The sequence below is a fragment of the Amyelois transitella genome, chromosome 16 (assembly GCF_032362555.1).
Source record: "Amyelois transitella isolate CPQ chromosome 16, ilAmyTran1.1, whole genome shotgun sequence".
Taxonomy (NCBI): Eukaryota; Metazoa; Arthropoda; class Insecta; order Lepidoptera; family Pyralidae; genus Amyelois; species Amyelois transitella.
The window spans coordinates 1,981,210-1,995,753 of record NC_083519.1 but is presented as its reverse complement, the minus strand read 5'-3'; the positions used below and the strand labels follow the sequence as shown (position 1 = coordinate 1,995,753).

The 14,544-nt window shown below is 36.6% G+C and overlaps 2 protein-coding genes across 2 annotated transcripts; both read right to left on the bottom strand.

Annotated features, from left to right (window-relative positions):
* Nucleotides 1-880: 880 nt before the first annotated feature.
* Nucleotides 881-6,248, bottom strand: LOC106143283 (uncharacterized). Its single transcript, XM_013345329.2, has 5 exons — nucleotides 6,077-6,248; nucleotides 5,355-5,580; nucleotides 3,946-4,131; nucleotides 3,267-3,374; nucleotides 881-1,010 (listed from the first exon to the last, which is right to left on the bottom strand). The coding sequence occupies exons 1-5, from the start codon at nucleotides 6,246-6,248 to the stop codon at nucleotides 881-883; spliced, it is 822 nt and encodes a 273-aa protein (XP_013200783.2).
* A 1,030-nt stretch (nucleotides 6,249-7,278) lies between these two features.
* On the bottom strand, nucleotides 7,279-14,542 carry LOC106143321 (uncharacterized). The gene is made up of 5 exons (XM_013345374.2): nucleotides 14,216-14,542; nucleotides 12,361-12,565; nucleotides 10,789-11,004; nucleotides 10,027-10,134; nucleotides 7,279-7,399 (listed from the first exon to the last, which is right to left on the bottom strand). Exons 1-5 carry the CDS (start codon nucleotides 14,385-14,387, stop codon nucleotides 7,279-7,281), a joined length of 822 nt encoding a protein of 273 aa, XP_013200828.2. The 5' UTR covers nucleotides 14,388-14,542.
* Nucleotides 14,543-14,544: the final 2 nt, after the last annotated feature.

Genomic DNA, 14,544 nt, shown 5'->3' with positions numbered 1-14,544 from the left:
ACGTTTTACACCTCCAAGGTATTTCTGTACAAAACAACGCAATTCTAACTTTACTACACAAGCAATAAGAACTATATCCACTTAACTTAAGCCTCGCTTAAACTGCGATTTGTTTATAGAAAAAATATTTGCCGTTTCCTTATTTTTTTCTTCGTATGGTTCGTTTGCGCTAAGGAATGAATTTTGCATGCAATATTTTCCTTAAAGAATCGACATTGGCAAGGGCCTGTTATCGTAACTCTTATTTTGGGGGGAAAATAAAAATAATTTCGAACTGACAACATATATACATATCATCACGACTATATCCCTTGCGGGGACAAGATGATGAAACGATGGAGTGGTCCTGTTTTTTTTTTCTATTGGTACCGGGAACCACAAACCATGCAGCTGAACGTAGACTCTCAGCCGTTTCGAGATTGATTGCTGTGTCTGCCTCGCAAGGGGAAAAGATGTGATATAGACGAATATGTAAGTATTATTTATTTAAGATGTAGTTACAGGGATAGAAAAGGGTATGTTAAAATGGTTTGGACAAGTGGAGAGCATGAATGAAAGCTGGTTGACTTAGCAAATATACAAGGAGAGTGTGGAAGGAAAGGTCGGAGTGGGAAGACCTAGACGAACGTATCTTGATCAAATTAAGGACGTCGTGGTAAAGGGTCAGGTCAAGAGTACCCGAACCCGCCGAGTTTGCATGAAGAGAGTTATGAATGTGGATGAAGCGAAGGAAGTGCAGAGATCGTGGCAAGTGGAAAGAGGTTGTCTCTGTCTACCCCGCAAGGGATATAGACGTGACCATATGTATGTATGTAATGTAAGTATTATCCCGGTCAACCGTGAAAGAAATTAAATAAAAATCAAACATAGTTATCACATTTTATTGGTCAAACAGTTGTGACTCTCTGTATTCACAGTTGGGATAAGATATTCCGCAGTCGGCGTCGCTCCCGTGCGCCGAATCATACCGCTTGTGTTTCCCAAGCTGAAACTCCGGACCGCGAGGCAATCTGAAAATATTGATATTTTTATAGTACGCTTAGTAGATATAACGTAGGTGGTTGGTTAGTATATCACGTCTATATCCCTTAGGTGTAGACAGAGCCAACAGTATTGAAAAGACTGAATGGCCACGTTCGGCTTAATGATGATGGTTGGTACGTCGATGGTAATTGGAAAGCGTGATGCGCATAGAAGCACAGGTACAAATCCCGACTATTTTCAAAGTGCCATGTGGTTCCCGGTACCAATAAAAAAAATAGGACCACCCTATTTCGTTCTCATGGATATCGAAAAAGGCGAATAAGGGATAGGCTTATAAACTTGGAATTCTTCTTTTAGTTTCAGGCGATGGGCTAGCAACCTGCCATTATTTGAATCTCAATTCTATCATTAAGCCGAACAGCTGAACGTGGCCTATCAGTCTTTTCAAGACTGTAGGCTCTGTTTTCCCCTCAAGGGATATCGACGTGATTATATTTAATATAAACTATATTCAAAGTTATTTACGTACATAACTTTGAAAACTTTTAAACGCGGAGGGAGAACATCATGAGGAAACCTGCACTTTCAGGCAACTGGATGTGCAACCATATAATCCAATACGGTTACCCTGCAAAGGTGCAGAGGGCAGATAGGAGTCGCTTCGTGTATAAACCCGACTCACCCAGTCCAAGATCCATGGTCAAGGGCATCCACCGGAGCTCTGCAGAGTGGTGAGGATGCAGCCAGGACTATATAGCCAGGAGGAAGAAATAAACACTCGACCGTTGGATCACTTAGAGAAGAGAGAATACATATATTTTCACACATTTTCCAATACAGCCAGCCACAAACTAATTATATCCTTGAAGTTAACTGTTTGCAAGCGTTTCAAATTTCAACAACTCATTAATTATTCATAACGAAAATCCCATTTTGCGTAAAGGATCATCCCACGATTCCAATAATTCCACGTTTAGCGAATATCGGCTACAGTTTGTGCTTGTTTGAATATATTATGTTGTGTAATCCTAAATGGAGTAGTATAGATGAACGTTGGGAATTGTTTTGGAATTATCAGGTTTCTGTCTTACGTATCTATACTAATATTATAAAGCTGAAGAGTTTGTTTGTTTGTTTGAACGCGCTAATCTCAAGAATTACTGGTTCGAATTGAAAAATTCTTTCTTATTTTTGCGTTGAATAGACCATTTATCGAGGAAGGCTTTAGGCTATATAACATCACGCTGCAACTATAAAGAGTAAAGAAATAATGAAAAATTTAAAAAAACGGAGCAAAATATTCAATCTTTGAGGGCTTCAATGATGCCCCAAATAACTATTCAACGCGGACGAAGTTTCACAGCTAGTATTACATAAACTTAGTTATTAAGTTGAGTAAGCTTTTGTCCTTTCTTACCACGCAGACTGTAAATGTCGTAGGGTCGTGGTCTCTTGGCTTGTTTTGGGATTCTTCTCTTCTGCATACATACATAAAATCACGCCTCTTTCCCGGAGGGGTAGGCAGAGACTACCTCTTTCCACTTGCCACGATCTCTGCATATTTCCTTCGCTTCATCCACATTCATAACTCTCTTCATGCAGGCTCGGCGGTTTCGGGTACTTTTGACCTGACCCTTTACCAGGACGTCCTTAATTTGATCTGACCTTCTGCAGTTGAAGAAAATGCTGCAGTGCAGTTTGTTACCGCTTCTTCTGCACTGACGCCTTGGAAGCGGCAGTAAACTTAGTTTTAAGTAATTTATTTGACGTCAACCAATGTTGTTAAACCATAAGTTTTGACAATTATTAAGCGATATGAAGGATCCTATAGTAATGAATAAACATTTTTAAATTGAATTTGAGCCGATTAGCAACTTGTCACAGATAGTGACTGAAGATAGTGGACTGAATGTTCGTGAGATTTTTCTTATAAATGCAAAAAAGACAAGCTTTGCCATTCAACGTGGTGATGCAGCCAGCCTTTTAGGCTTTTTACCCCGGGACTTGGATCTGCCGAAATTATTCGTAATTCTTTTTTCAGTTATCCACTTCACGTTTAGAAACTATTACCACCAAGGTGTGCAATATCGGTTGACTTATCACAACTGGAGTAGACATAACTTCAGTATGACTCTTAATACCCAGAGGTATCGTAATCTGTTTGATACACACACACACACACACACACACACACATAATCACGTCTATATCCCTTGTGGGGTAGACAGAGCCAACAGTCTGTCTGTTCGAGATTTTTACTAAATGAAAGAAAATTTGCTTACGAAAAAGTAGCTTTGAAGATCTCTTCCAGAAATGTTCCTTGATAGGGTTTCTCCTTGTTAGCCTCACAGAGGAACCGCAGCACGCACTCTTCACCATTCCATCCCATCCTGTTACAATTGATATAGGTAACATAATTTGCCGTGTGGTTCCCGGCACAAATAGAAAAAAAAATAGGACAACTCCATCTTTTTTCCCAAGGATGTCTTAAAAGGCGGCTAAGGGATAGGCTTTTAAACTTGTGATTCTTCTTAGGCGATGGGCTAGCAACCTGTCACTATTTGAATCTCAATTCTATCATTAAGTTTAACAGCCGAACGTGGCCTATCAAGATAGGTAGGTATAGACTACATACATTATATATTATATATTACATATATATATATGTATGTACTAACTGTCCCGGGAAACGTTGTTTTGCCATAAAAATATTTTTATGTAGGTAATTTTTAGTTAAAAAAATGTTAAGGGTGGACAACCCTTATCACTAAGGGGTATGAAAAATAGATGTTGGCCGTTTTTCAGGCCTACTCAATCTGCTCACTAAATTTCATGAGAATCGAATCGTCAACCCGTTTCGGATGAGTACGGGAACGAACATTGTGACACGAGAATTTTATATAAGTACATATAAGATTAACAATTTATAATAATGAAATCTAAATTAACTTATCTCCTTACCCATTCAGGAACGTCTCAATTTTCTCATACAAATCTTTCCTTCCTTCCCTATGAAATTCGATGGACTCCAACGGAACATTCTTAAGAAAATTGTTTTTCGTATGCATTTCGTGTAACTCTTTGGCTGTTATCCGGTTTTCTGTGTCAACACTTCGCTTCGCAAATACCGGACTTACAAATGGTTTTCTGAAATAATAATACATATATATAAATACATTTAATCACGACTATGTCCCTTGCGAGGTAGACAGAACCAACAGTCTTGAAATCACTTAAAAGCCACGTTCAGCTGTATGACTTATTGATAAAATTGAGATTCATATAATGACAGGTTGCCAACCCATCGCCTGAAAGAAGAATCTCAAGTTTATGAGCCTATCCCTTAGTCGCTTTTAACGTCCATAGGAATGAGAGGGATTGGTCCTATTCTTTTTTTTTTCATTTATGCCGGGAACCACACGGCACGTAAGAGACATAGATAACAGTAAAACAATAAGCTACGACTGAAGCAGTGACCTTAACAAAATTTTGTGACAAAATCGCATCGCGTCGTGTCACAAGTGCGTTCAAAGCTACACAGCCTTTTATGCTTCAATGTACCGGCTTTGTTTTAAGTTCGTGAGTTAGAAGTAATGAGATTTTAGAGTAGCGAGGTAGAATAGTCCAAATTCCACAGCTCATTTGCGAAACAGCTTGTTCTGCTGTTTGTAGCTTAATGTCCTACATTTTGTAAGAATTGCTACCATGTTATTTTGTTTTTGATTGCTTAGAATAATTTACACATACACATATGCTTCCTGAAGTGTGGAGCCTAATCTTAATCAGCGCTATCTTTGATAATTATCTTAACTAATATTATAAATGTGAAATTAAGTTTGTTTGTAATCTCTTCACGCGTTATCTACTGAAGCAAACTTCTTGAAATTTGGCGTATTTATAATTTGAGTATAGAGAAAGATATAGGATATCAACATGAATGGCGGTAAAAACTATAGTTTTAGTTATAAGGGATAGGCTTACAAACTTAGGATTCTTTTTTTAGGCGATGGGCTAGCAACCTGTCACTATTTGAATCTCAATTCTATCATTTAAACAAATAGCTAAGCGTGGTCTATCAGTCTTTTCAAGATTGTTGGCTATGTCTACCCCACAAGGGATATAGACCATATGTATGTATGTATGTATGTTCTATAGTTTCCGTAGGATTTACGAAAAATCCTTTTGTAAGTACTATTCGCGCGGGCAGAACTACTTTTGCGTTGGTTATGTACATAAAGAAACAAAACAATTCCTGCTTTTACACATAATGTATCGATCATCGAAAATTGTATTCTTATTTTATTTCTTATAGTGAGGCAATTTGAAACGGGCCCGTCTAAACAATCTATCTTCAATACTATTGGACTTACCTTTTGTAAGGCCTTTTCCCTATAACTTTTCCGTCTTCGTCTAAGTAATAAATAACTTTAGACGCATCTGATCTCCTGTTTCCCGTTGTTTCGAATATTTTCTTGTGTTCCTTGAATATTGATAGGTATTTAGGGTCGGTAGGCAGTTCCCAAGCTAACGCTGCCGTTGTAGCGAACCATACAATGTCTCCGAGTTGTATGTAACCATGGTTTTGAGCGCAAAATACTGGAAAAAAATATGTTTTAGTAGTTGAGTATAGATTAAGTATAGTAGTAATTTGTTTTTCGATTGATTAGTCATTCATACTGGGATTTGAAATTATTACTTCTTACTTATAAATAGCGGATATTTTAACCACTTATAGTAGAGCATATCAAACTTTTCCGCTATATATTATATTTTTTGATTCTAAACTTCTTTCTCCTGACTTTAGTCCCTGAGGTATGCCTTTGACCATGGATCCTAGATTGGGTGAATCAGGTTTTTATCCGAAGCGACTCCCATCTGACCTCCGCAATCTTTTCAGGACAACCTAACCCGTATTTGATCGTATCGTTACACATCCAGTTGCCTGAATGTGCAGGTTTCCTCACGATGTAATCCTAGTAACATGATTCGAAACACCCGGAACATAATAAATGTACGTTACGTGCGCGTTCATTTATAAATAGTAATATATATATATATATATATTGTTAGTAAATAATTAAAAGAAACTTACCTAATTGAAACGAACTTCCATCGGGAAAAGTAAGATACCTTTTTCTTCTTGACAAAACCTTTGAGGAATTTTGACAATCCCCATGAGTATTATTTCTACATTTTTGCAAAGTTTCAGCAGATATATTTATAATACAAATTGCGAGTGCTATCAAATAAAAATAGATTTGCATTGTAGTATTCTGAAAATAAAATAAATTTTTAATTTAGTAATCTTTTTTCATAATGGATATATCTTTTTTATCAAAATTTTTTATCACATTACATCAAATAACTTTTTTGCTGAGAACTCCGAAAATTATCTGTGTTTCTTTTTCATGAACCATTTGAAAAGGTTTATTTTTTAAATTAATATATTTTTAAATGGTTTACTTACCGTTTAAAGGTTCGTCTTAAAAAATGTACTGAAGTTATCCAATATTTCACGAATAACACTAATATTACAAATATTATTTACATCACCACGCCTTTCCAGTCAATGGACGACTATTGTCTGAGAATTTAGCTCATGACAGCAAATTGACCAGGCCTGTTTACATACAATTAAGGCCTTATTACCAAGCGTTTGTCTCCAATACCGCTAACCGTGTGATAATTTAGGTATCTTGTTCAACGTAACTTTTTAAAGTGTCTAGTAGGTACCTAGTAACTGACATTTTTGAAGAAAATTAACGAGTCTGTGGTAAAAGTTTTAAAATTCATCTAGTAATTTTGATACTTGTGTCGAGGGTAAATTTATATTAGGTTAATGATTTGGATATTCAACGAACGTAGGAATGCATGAAAAAATTTTGACTTGCTTCATGGAATATTTTCTGTCCTCATCCTACACCCCGGAAGCTTCGAGAACTCTTTAAACACTAGCACTATCCCGTTTCACGTCATTATAAAAAGCGAAACAGCGATAGTTTTTCTTGCTTCAAACGGGGCTTGCGTTTGTCCTGCTTGCGTCTTCACCTCTCTGAAGGATAGCTCGGGGTGCGCCTACGACCACGATTCCGGATTAAGTTAGTTAGGTTTTTACACGAATTTACGCTAAGTATCAAAAAAAAAGATTTTTTCACGAAACCACTTAACCTGCCGCAACTTTTGGTAACATTATTAGTGGATCACGGATTCATATTCACTACCTTATGCAATATGTTATCAGGGTTCTAATTAAATATATAATTGAAACTGAGACATTGTTAACAGATATTGTATTCAAAGAGCAATTTCGAAATCTGCACAGCCTGGGTATTTTGCAGAGCAGTCGTCACTCGGGTTGTGGGCCTTATCATACTCTCTATGGTCTTCTATGTCAAACTCGCTGCCTTTGGGTAGGCTGGAAAAGAAATTATTTTTATTAAGACGTCATCCGTCTCTTTTGACTATTGCTTTCTTTCTGAGAGGGTTGAGAGTCCACCACAGACTCATCACCAACATGTGGTAACTATTATACATACATATAATCACATCTATAGCCCTTGCGTGGTAGACAAAGCCAACAGTCTCGAAAAGACCAATAGGCCACGTTCAGCTGTTTGGCTTTGTGATAGAATTGACATTCAAGTAGTGACTAACTAATTGGTAACGATTATAAGCGATTTTTTTATTACTGGTATAGTATCCCCCTATAAAATACGAAATCACACGGCATCTAGATAGATTTAGAATTAAAGTGAAACGCACATTGCCGTGTGGTTCCCGAAAAAGAATTGGCCCACTCCATCTTTCCCGTGGATGTCGTAAAAGGCAACAAAAGGCGGTATAGGCTAACAAACTTAGAATTCTTTTTTTAGGCGATGAACTAGTAACCTGTCACTGTTTAAATGTCAATTTTATCATTAAGCCAAATAGCTGAACGTAGCCTATCAGTCTTTTCAAGACTGTTGGCTCTGTCTAGCCCGCAAGGGATATAGACGTGACCGACATATGTATGTATATATGTATGTGAAACGCACACTTATCAACAAGGCAATCGGTTCCCAGAGCAAGTCACATAATTGGGCTACATTGCAACTTGCTGGAGATACGGTCAACAGCGCAATGAATTTGGCACTGTGATTAACTTTAAAACTTGGCAATGTTTTGCGAATTTAGATTGGTAAAGTCATTTTTTAGTTGGCCGAATATTCACAAAATTAATATTAGTATTCTTAAAATTCAATTTTATTACGGTTAGAAGCCGACGGCCATACGTCCGCCATTTATATCATTATTTTTCAAATTAAAAAAAAAAATAAGTCTTAGTTTTATATTTAGGTGATATTTATACATATTTAAATTTAGAACAGTATTTTTTTATTCGTTTAAATTTAAACATGCGTAAGTAAGACTTAAAAATCCTATCTGTACTTACTACAAGAGTAAAGCGATGTAAATAAATATTACGCAAATAAGATTCAAGTATGCGGTAAATAAAAAAAAATGGTTTTTTTTTTTTCGAAAATTAGAATGAATTGGCATTATATCTGTATAAACTTTAAACTTCAGAATGGCTCGCAGTCGCCATTTCGAACAATTTGTAGCGTATCTTAAAATCTGTAGTTTTGTGCCAAGTGCAACAAAAGTTCGTCGATTACACATTCCCTGGCAGTATTTATTCCTCGTGGGACCATTACTGTGGGAATATACATACATACATATAGTACGTCTATACCCCTGGCGAGGTAGACAGAGCCAACAGTCTTGAAAGACTAAAAGGCCACGGTATACACTAATAATGACAGATTGCTAACCAATTGCCTAAAAAAAAGCATCTCAAGTTTATAAGCCTACCCCTTAGTCGCTTTTCACGCCATTTATGGAAAAGAAACGGAGTGGTCGTATTCTTTTTTAAATTGGTGCCGGGAACCACACGGCACATTGTAGGAACTCGGTTATATACATATGTATATGTTTAGGAATACGAAGCTAAACCAATGTTAATTGTTGCCACTATTCCGGCATAAAAATGCTGAAATTTAAGGATTCAAAAGTTCTGTTGCGCACGAGTTTAGTGCTGGTCAAGGGAAAATTATAATAACTGCTTATACCTGTTGAAAATAGGCGTGATTCCACCACACCTACACAATAATATGATAACGACCACCGCTGCAGTATTTTCTTTTGGTCTTAGAAACAGTCTTAGATTTATGGCGGAAAGCTTGTATTAAATAAAATAAAATACATTTATTTATTGCCCTGGCCGGGGCTCGAATCCGGATTCGGGCCTGGTGTCACAGGTAAGCGCGCTTTCACTACAGACGTTTCTAATTAATGAATGTATAAATACGAGTATAATTAATCAGCTGCCAATTAAATTTTGTGGTTTTAAAATTCGAGAGGCTTGTTCCAATTCACGCCGAAACAGGAACCTGTTATTACCAAGTCTGTTTTATTGTAATTGTAAATATATATATTTTTTAATAGTTTATTGTACAAAATTCTAATGCATAGCAGTAAAGGCGGATTTAATGCTAGTACAATATCTACAAGTACCAAGTACCGTCAGGCCTGACAGAGAACATTAGGTGGGGTTAAACTAACTAATTATATAAATACTTACACAAATACAAAATAATATATTTATAACAAACTATAATAAAATATTATAATAAATAAATAATTTAAATAGGTAACTAAATAGGTGCGGCGATTACCGAAAATAGTGAAATGCCTTTATAAAAGACCCTCGCGACTTTTACATACCTACATCCCGCCCGCCTTCTGCAGGGATAGACAGAGACTAGACTTCCTCTTGCTTCCTTCACATATATTTTCGACAAATATATGGTATGAATCCTACCATTCCATTTTTTTAAGATATCCGCCATTTGGTCGCATAACTTTATAATTTTTAGTAAGTACAAACTTAATTTTTTTATATGTATAAGCAATAAAAAGAGCTCAAAAGCACAAGATCCACTCGAAATTTCAGGTCTCAGACTGCAAATAAATATAATTTATTCCCTACTCTCAGGTACTTACGTGAAGACGACCCGAAGGAATTCCTGTAGGAATGTTCCTTGCTCGGGAGCGGTTTGCGCCGCCTCGCACAACTTGTAGAGCACGCATTGGCGGCCATCTTGCCCCAGACTGCACAGATTAAAAATATTTTGAATTTTGAACAGTGTTTGAAATAGAATGTAATTTTATGTGGCCAGTGTCTAACTTTTTACTGAGATGAGTTTGTTTGTTGTTATTTCAAAGGATGAACAAAATTTTAATTAAATTATAGACGCAGTAGCTGTTGCCCGCGAATTTGTCCGCCTTAAAACTTAACTTATTAGGTATGATATTCTAATGACTTAACGATATAACGACATAAGTAGTTATATTAAAATCTTTTCTGAAGTTTTTGCGTGAAAGAGTAACAAAACACACCTTTAATAACTTTCGCATTTCTAATATTAATTTTAACCGCAATACAAAAGTCTAGACTTTAGACATCTACGTCGTATATCAGTTCAGTATTAAAAACAACATTTTTGATCGGTTAACAGTTCGTATTTAATTTATTCTATCATATTTAACATATTCATGTATAAGCTAGCGAACACGAAACAGAATTTAAATTGCGATAAAAACAATGGAACAATTTACGGCACTCCAATTTTGTTACGCGCCAATAAAAAAAAAACAAGAAAAATCTAATTGAAATAACGCTGACAGCAACCAGTATGAAAAACGAAATAGCTGGCAACATGTAAATCCGTGAAAGAGAAAAAATATATATATCGGAATCCTTACGTCGTAAATAGCTTTTCTAATTTCTCGAACAATCCCACTCGGCTGCTCCTATGGAACTCGACACTGCTCGGTTCCATGTGTTCCTTTTTCAAATAATCCCTGTTCAGTTGCTTTTCGTGCATTCGCGTTCTATCTATTTTGAATTTCAATTTTTCTTTGTATGTAATTGGCTCGTCCACGCTGCGCTTCGCGAATGCCGGGTTTATTATTGGTTTTCTGGAAAAATAAAGTATGCAATCCAATTTATTAATCTTTTCTGTAGCTTTTATTTCGCAGTCCCTTTTTTAACCAGCTTCATTAAGTAACCTCTGATTCAATGACGCAGATATTTCAATAGTTATTGTTTTCGTAATTTAGTTTAATTTCACTCAATGTCTACAAATAAACGGCATCAAAATTTTATAAGTATTATTAGAATTTAATTGTAACATCCATGACATAAACAAACAAATCTAGTCTAATCCATCTGGCTTTAGTCCTGGTTGTAACATCACCACTCTGGAGAGAAGCCCGGGGTATGCCTTCGACCATGGATCCTAGATTGGGTGAGTAAGTTTTTAACACAAAGCGAATCCCGTCTGACCTCCGCAACATTTGCAGGGAAACCTAACCCGTATCAGATCGATCATGATTACACATCCAAGTGACTGAATGTGCATCCCTCACCGTAAGAGCAACTAATGTACACTTCGAAAATAGTCATTAGTACAATTCCGAGGTGAGATTCGAACCAGAACCTTTTTGCGCCACACATATTATATCCAGGCACCTTACCGCTTCGCCGACACTCTTCACTTAATCTAGTCTACTATTTATTATGTTGATATGGTAGGTAAAAAAAATAGCGTGTCAGGCTTGTATTAAAATTAGAACAGTTGATTTTTGATGGCGATGGGCTGGCAACCCGTCACTATTTGAATAGCATTCAGCCATAGAGAAGAACGTGGCCTTTAAAAAAAAACAATCGATCTATTTCTTGTTTCCTTTTTAGTTTGTTTTTTTTTTATTAAAATCTACGAATGAGGCAAACATCCCTGTGTATTCAAACGCGACAAGGGTTGACATATTGGAATGCGTCTGTCTAAGCTCTTTTGGCAAGTATGAAGACTCGCGAGGTTGTGTTTGGTGACGTGAATGTACTGTTACAATTGACAGTTGATCAGATTTTTCATTAGAATATGCAATATAAATAGAGAAGAATGAGAAGTGGTAAGTACTTCCTTTTTTATATTTATATATACTTATGCGTTTATTTCTCGTAGAGGTGCGCAAATACTATATCTTTTCATTTGCCACTAATGAATCTAGTCCGATGTAGAAATTATATGCGCAATTACGTCTATATCCGATACGGGGTAGACAAAGCTAATAGTCATGAAAATACTGACAGGCCACGTGCAGCTGTTTGGCTTACTCATAAAATTGAGATTCATATAAAGTGACAGTCACCCAAAAATAAAGAAACCCAAAATTATAAGTCTATCCCTTAGTCGCCTTTTACGACATCCATGGGAAAGAGATGGAGTGGCACACGGCACAAAAGATTTTTTGTATCTGTATTTTTCAACCCACCTTTTATAAGGCACTCTGCCAATAACCTTTCCTCGTTCATCAACATAATTAATTGTGTTGGCAACATCAGCTCTCCTCATGGCCTCCTTGTCGAACATAAAGAAAAGCTTCGGATCAGTCGGCAGGTTCCACGCCAAAGCCGCAGTGTTGCCGTATAAGAAAATGTCACCGATGGGTATCAGAGCTGCTGTTTGCACGCAGAATACTGAAAAAAAAAATGTATATGTACATACATACATATGGTCACGTCTATATCCCTTGCGGGGTAGACAGAGCCAATAGTCTTGAAAAGACTGAATGGCCACGTTCAGCTATTTGGCTCAATGATAGAATTGAGATTCAAATAGTGACAGGTTGCTAGCCCATCGCCTAAAAATAATCCCAAGTTTGTTAGCCTATCCCTTAGTCGCCTTTTACGACATCCATGGGAAAGAGATGGAGTGGTCCAATTCTTTTTTTGTATTGGTACTGGGATCCACACGGCAATGTATATGTATATGTACACGTAGCTAAATTTGTTGCTTTTTTTAGTGGCGGCTAAATAAGTCACTTTTTGTAGATGGCGCTAAATTCCGACTGTCTGTATGTATGTTGTTGAAAAACGCCAAAATTATGATTCCAGTTTGAATGCGGATATTCAGATGTATAAGGCTTGTTTCAACACAAAAACTAGTTTAAAAAATACCTTACTTCAACTACACAATTACGTCAATTACAGGGGGGTAAGCTTTTACAGTGAACTTTTACGGCGAACAATGTCGCGGGCAATAGCTGGTATTAACTAAACTACAGAGAATTGTCATACATTGATGTACAGCAAAACGTACAGTCAGAGGCATATTAACCTGACTTGTATCAGTTTATTGGGACACACTGTCAGTTTTATCTGCTCCCGACTGTACCAGTGGATCCGTCGATTAGATTACACGCTTGTTGACAAAGTAAATCTTACTAACGAAGGCGTTCAAAGTTACGATTTGATTATAAACATAAGTCGCCACTTTACCAAACTTTGGCCTCACACGCTTATCGGGAACATCGTGGTATGGTAAGGTATCACGTATCGTGTAATAGTAAATCCTTGGAGTGGAAATCACGTCACAGTTTTTCTTCTGTAGAGAGTTATTAACTTTAGAATAGGACCGCTCCATATCTTTTCTATGGATTTCATGCAAAAGGTGACTAAGTGGTAGGCTTATATACTTGGGATTCTTGCAGGCGATGGGTTAGCAACCTGTCGCTATTTGAATCTCAATATCATCATAAAGCCACACAACTGAACGCGGCATTTCAATATTTAAAAAAACCGTTGGCTCTGTCTACCCCGCAGGGGATATAGACGTGGCTATATGTATGTACGTATGAAAAAACACTCGACATACTTAATCTAGGATCATGGCCTTTTTAAATACAACTTTATTTTCTAATAAGGTTGAAAGAGAGGAGCTTTATATCAATATGCCTTATATTTTTAACTTAAATAAAGCAGTTTTTTGTATCTGTTACGCCATCTTGCGGTTGCTCATTTTTCTTACTGTTCACTTACTTCTTATAAACTTCTTCCACAGTAGATCCTACTAATATTATAAATGCGAATGTCAGGATCAGGATGTATGTCAGCAAAAACTACTGAACTGATTACGATGCAATTTGGTATGTAGGTAGCTGAAGACCCAGAATAACATATAGGCTACTTTTTATCCCGGAGTTCCCGCGGGATTGATTCCTTGCGGACGAAGTCGCGGGCGGCCTCTAGTATATAATAGTTTAACGTTGTACCGTAAACTATGTATGTACAAATCTATGGCAAACTGGTACAGTTAAATTAGGGGCATAATACTGTAAATATGTTTACCTAACTGTAACGAGCTGCCTTCTGGGAATATCAGGTATCTCTTTCTTCTTGACAGCACGTTTGACGCCACTCCTTCTTCATATATGCTTGTGTAGTTGTCATTTGCACCATATATTTCAATTAATAAAGTTTGGTAAATCAGTAATAAACTTAATTTATTAATTATCATCATTAAAAAAAAAAATTTCAAACTATCACTGGCCACTTAATTAAAAAAGATTATATTTTCAAATTATCACCGGCCACTTAATTTTTTTTTTTTTAATTATTATGAAACTGGCAACCGCAATATTTTAAAATCAGAATTCTGAAACGCATGGTTGTCAACC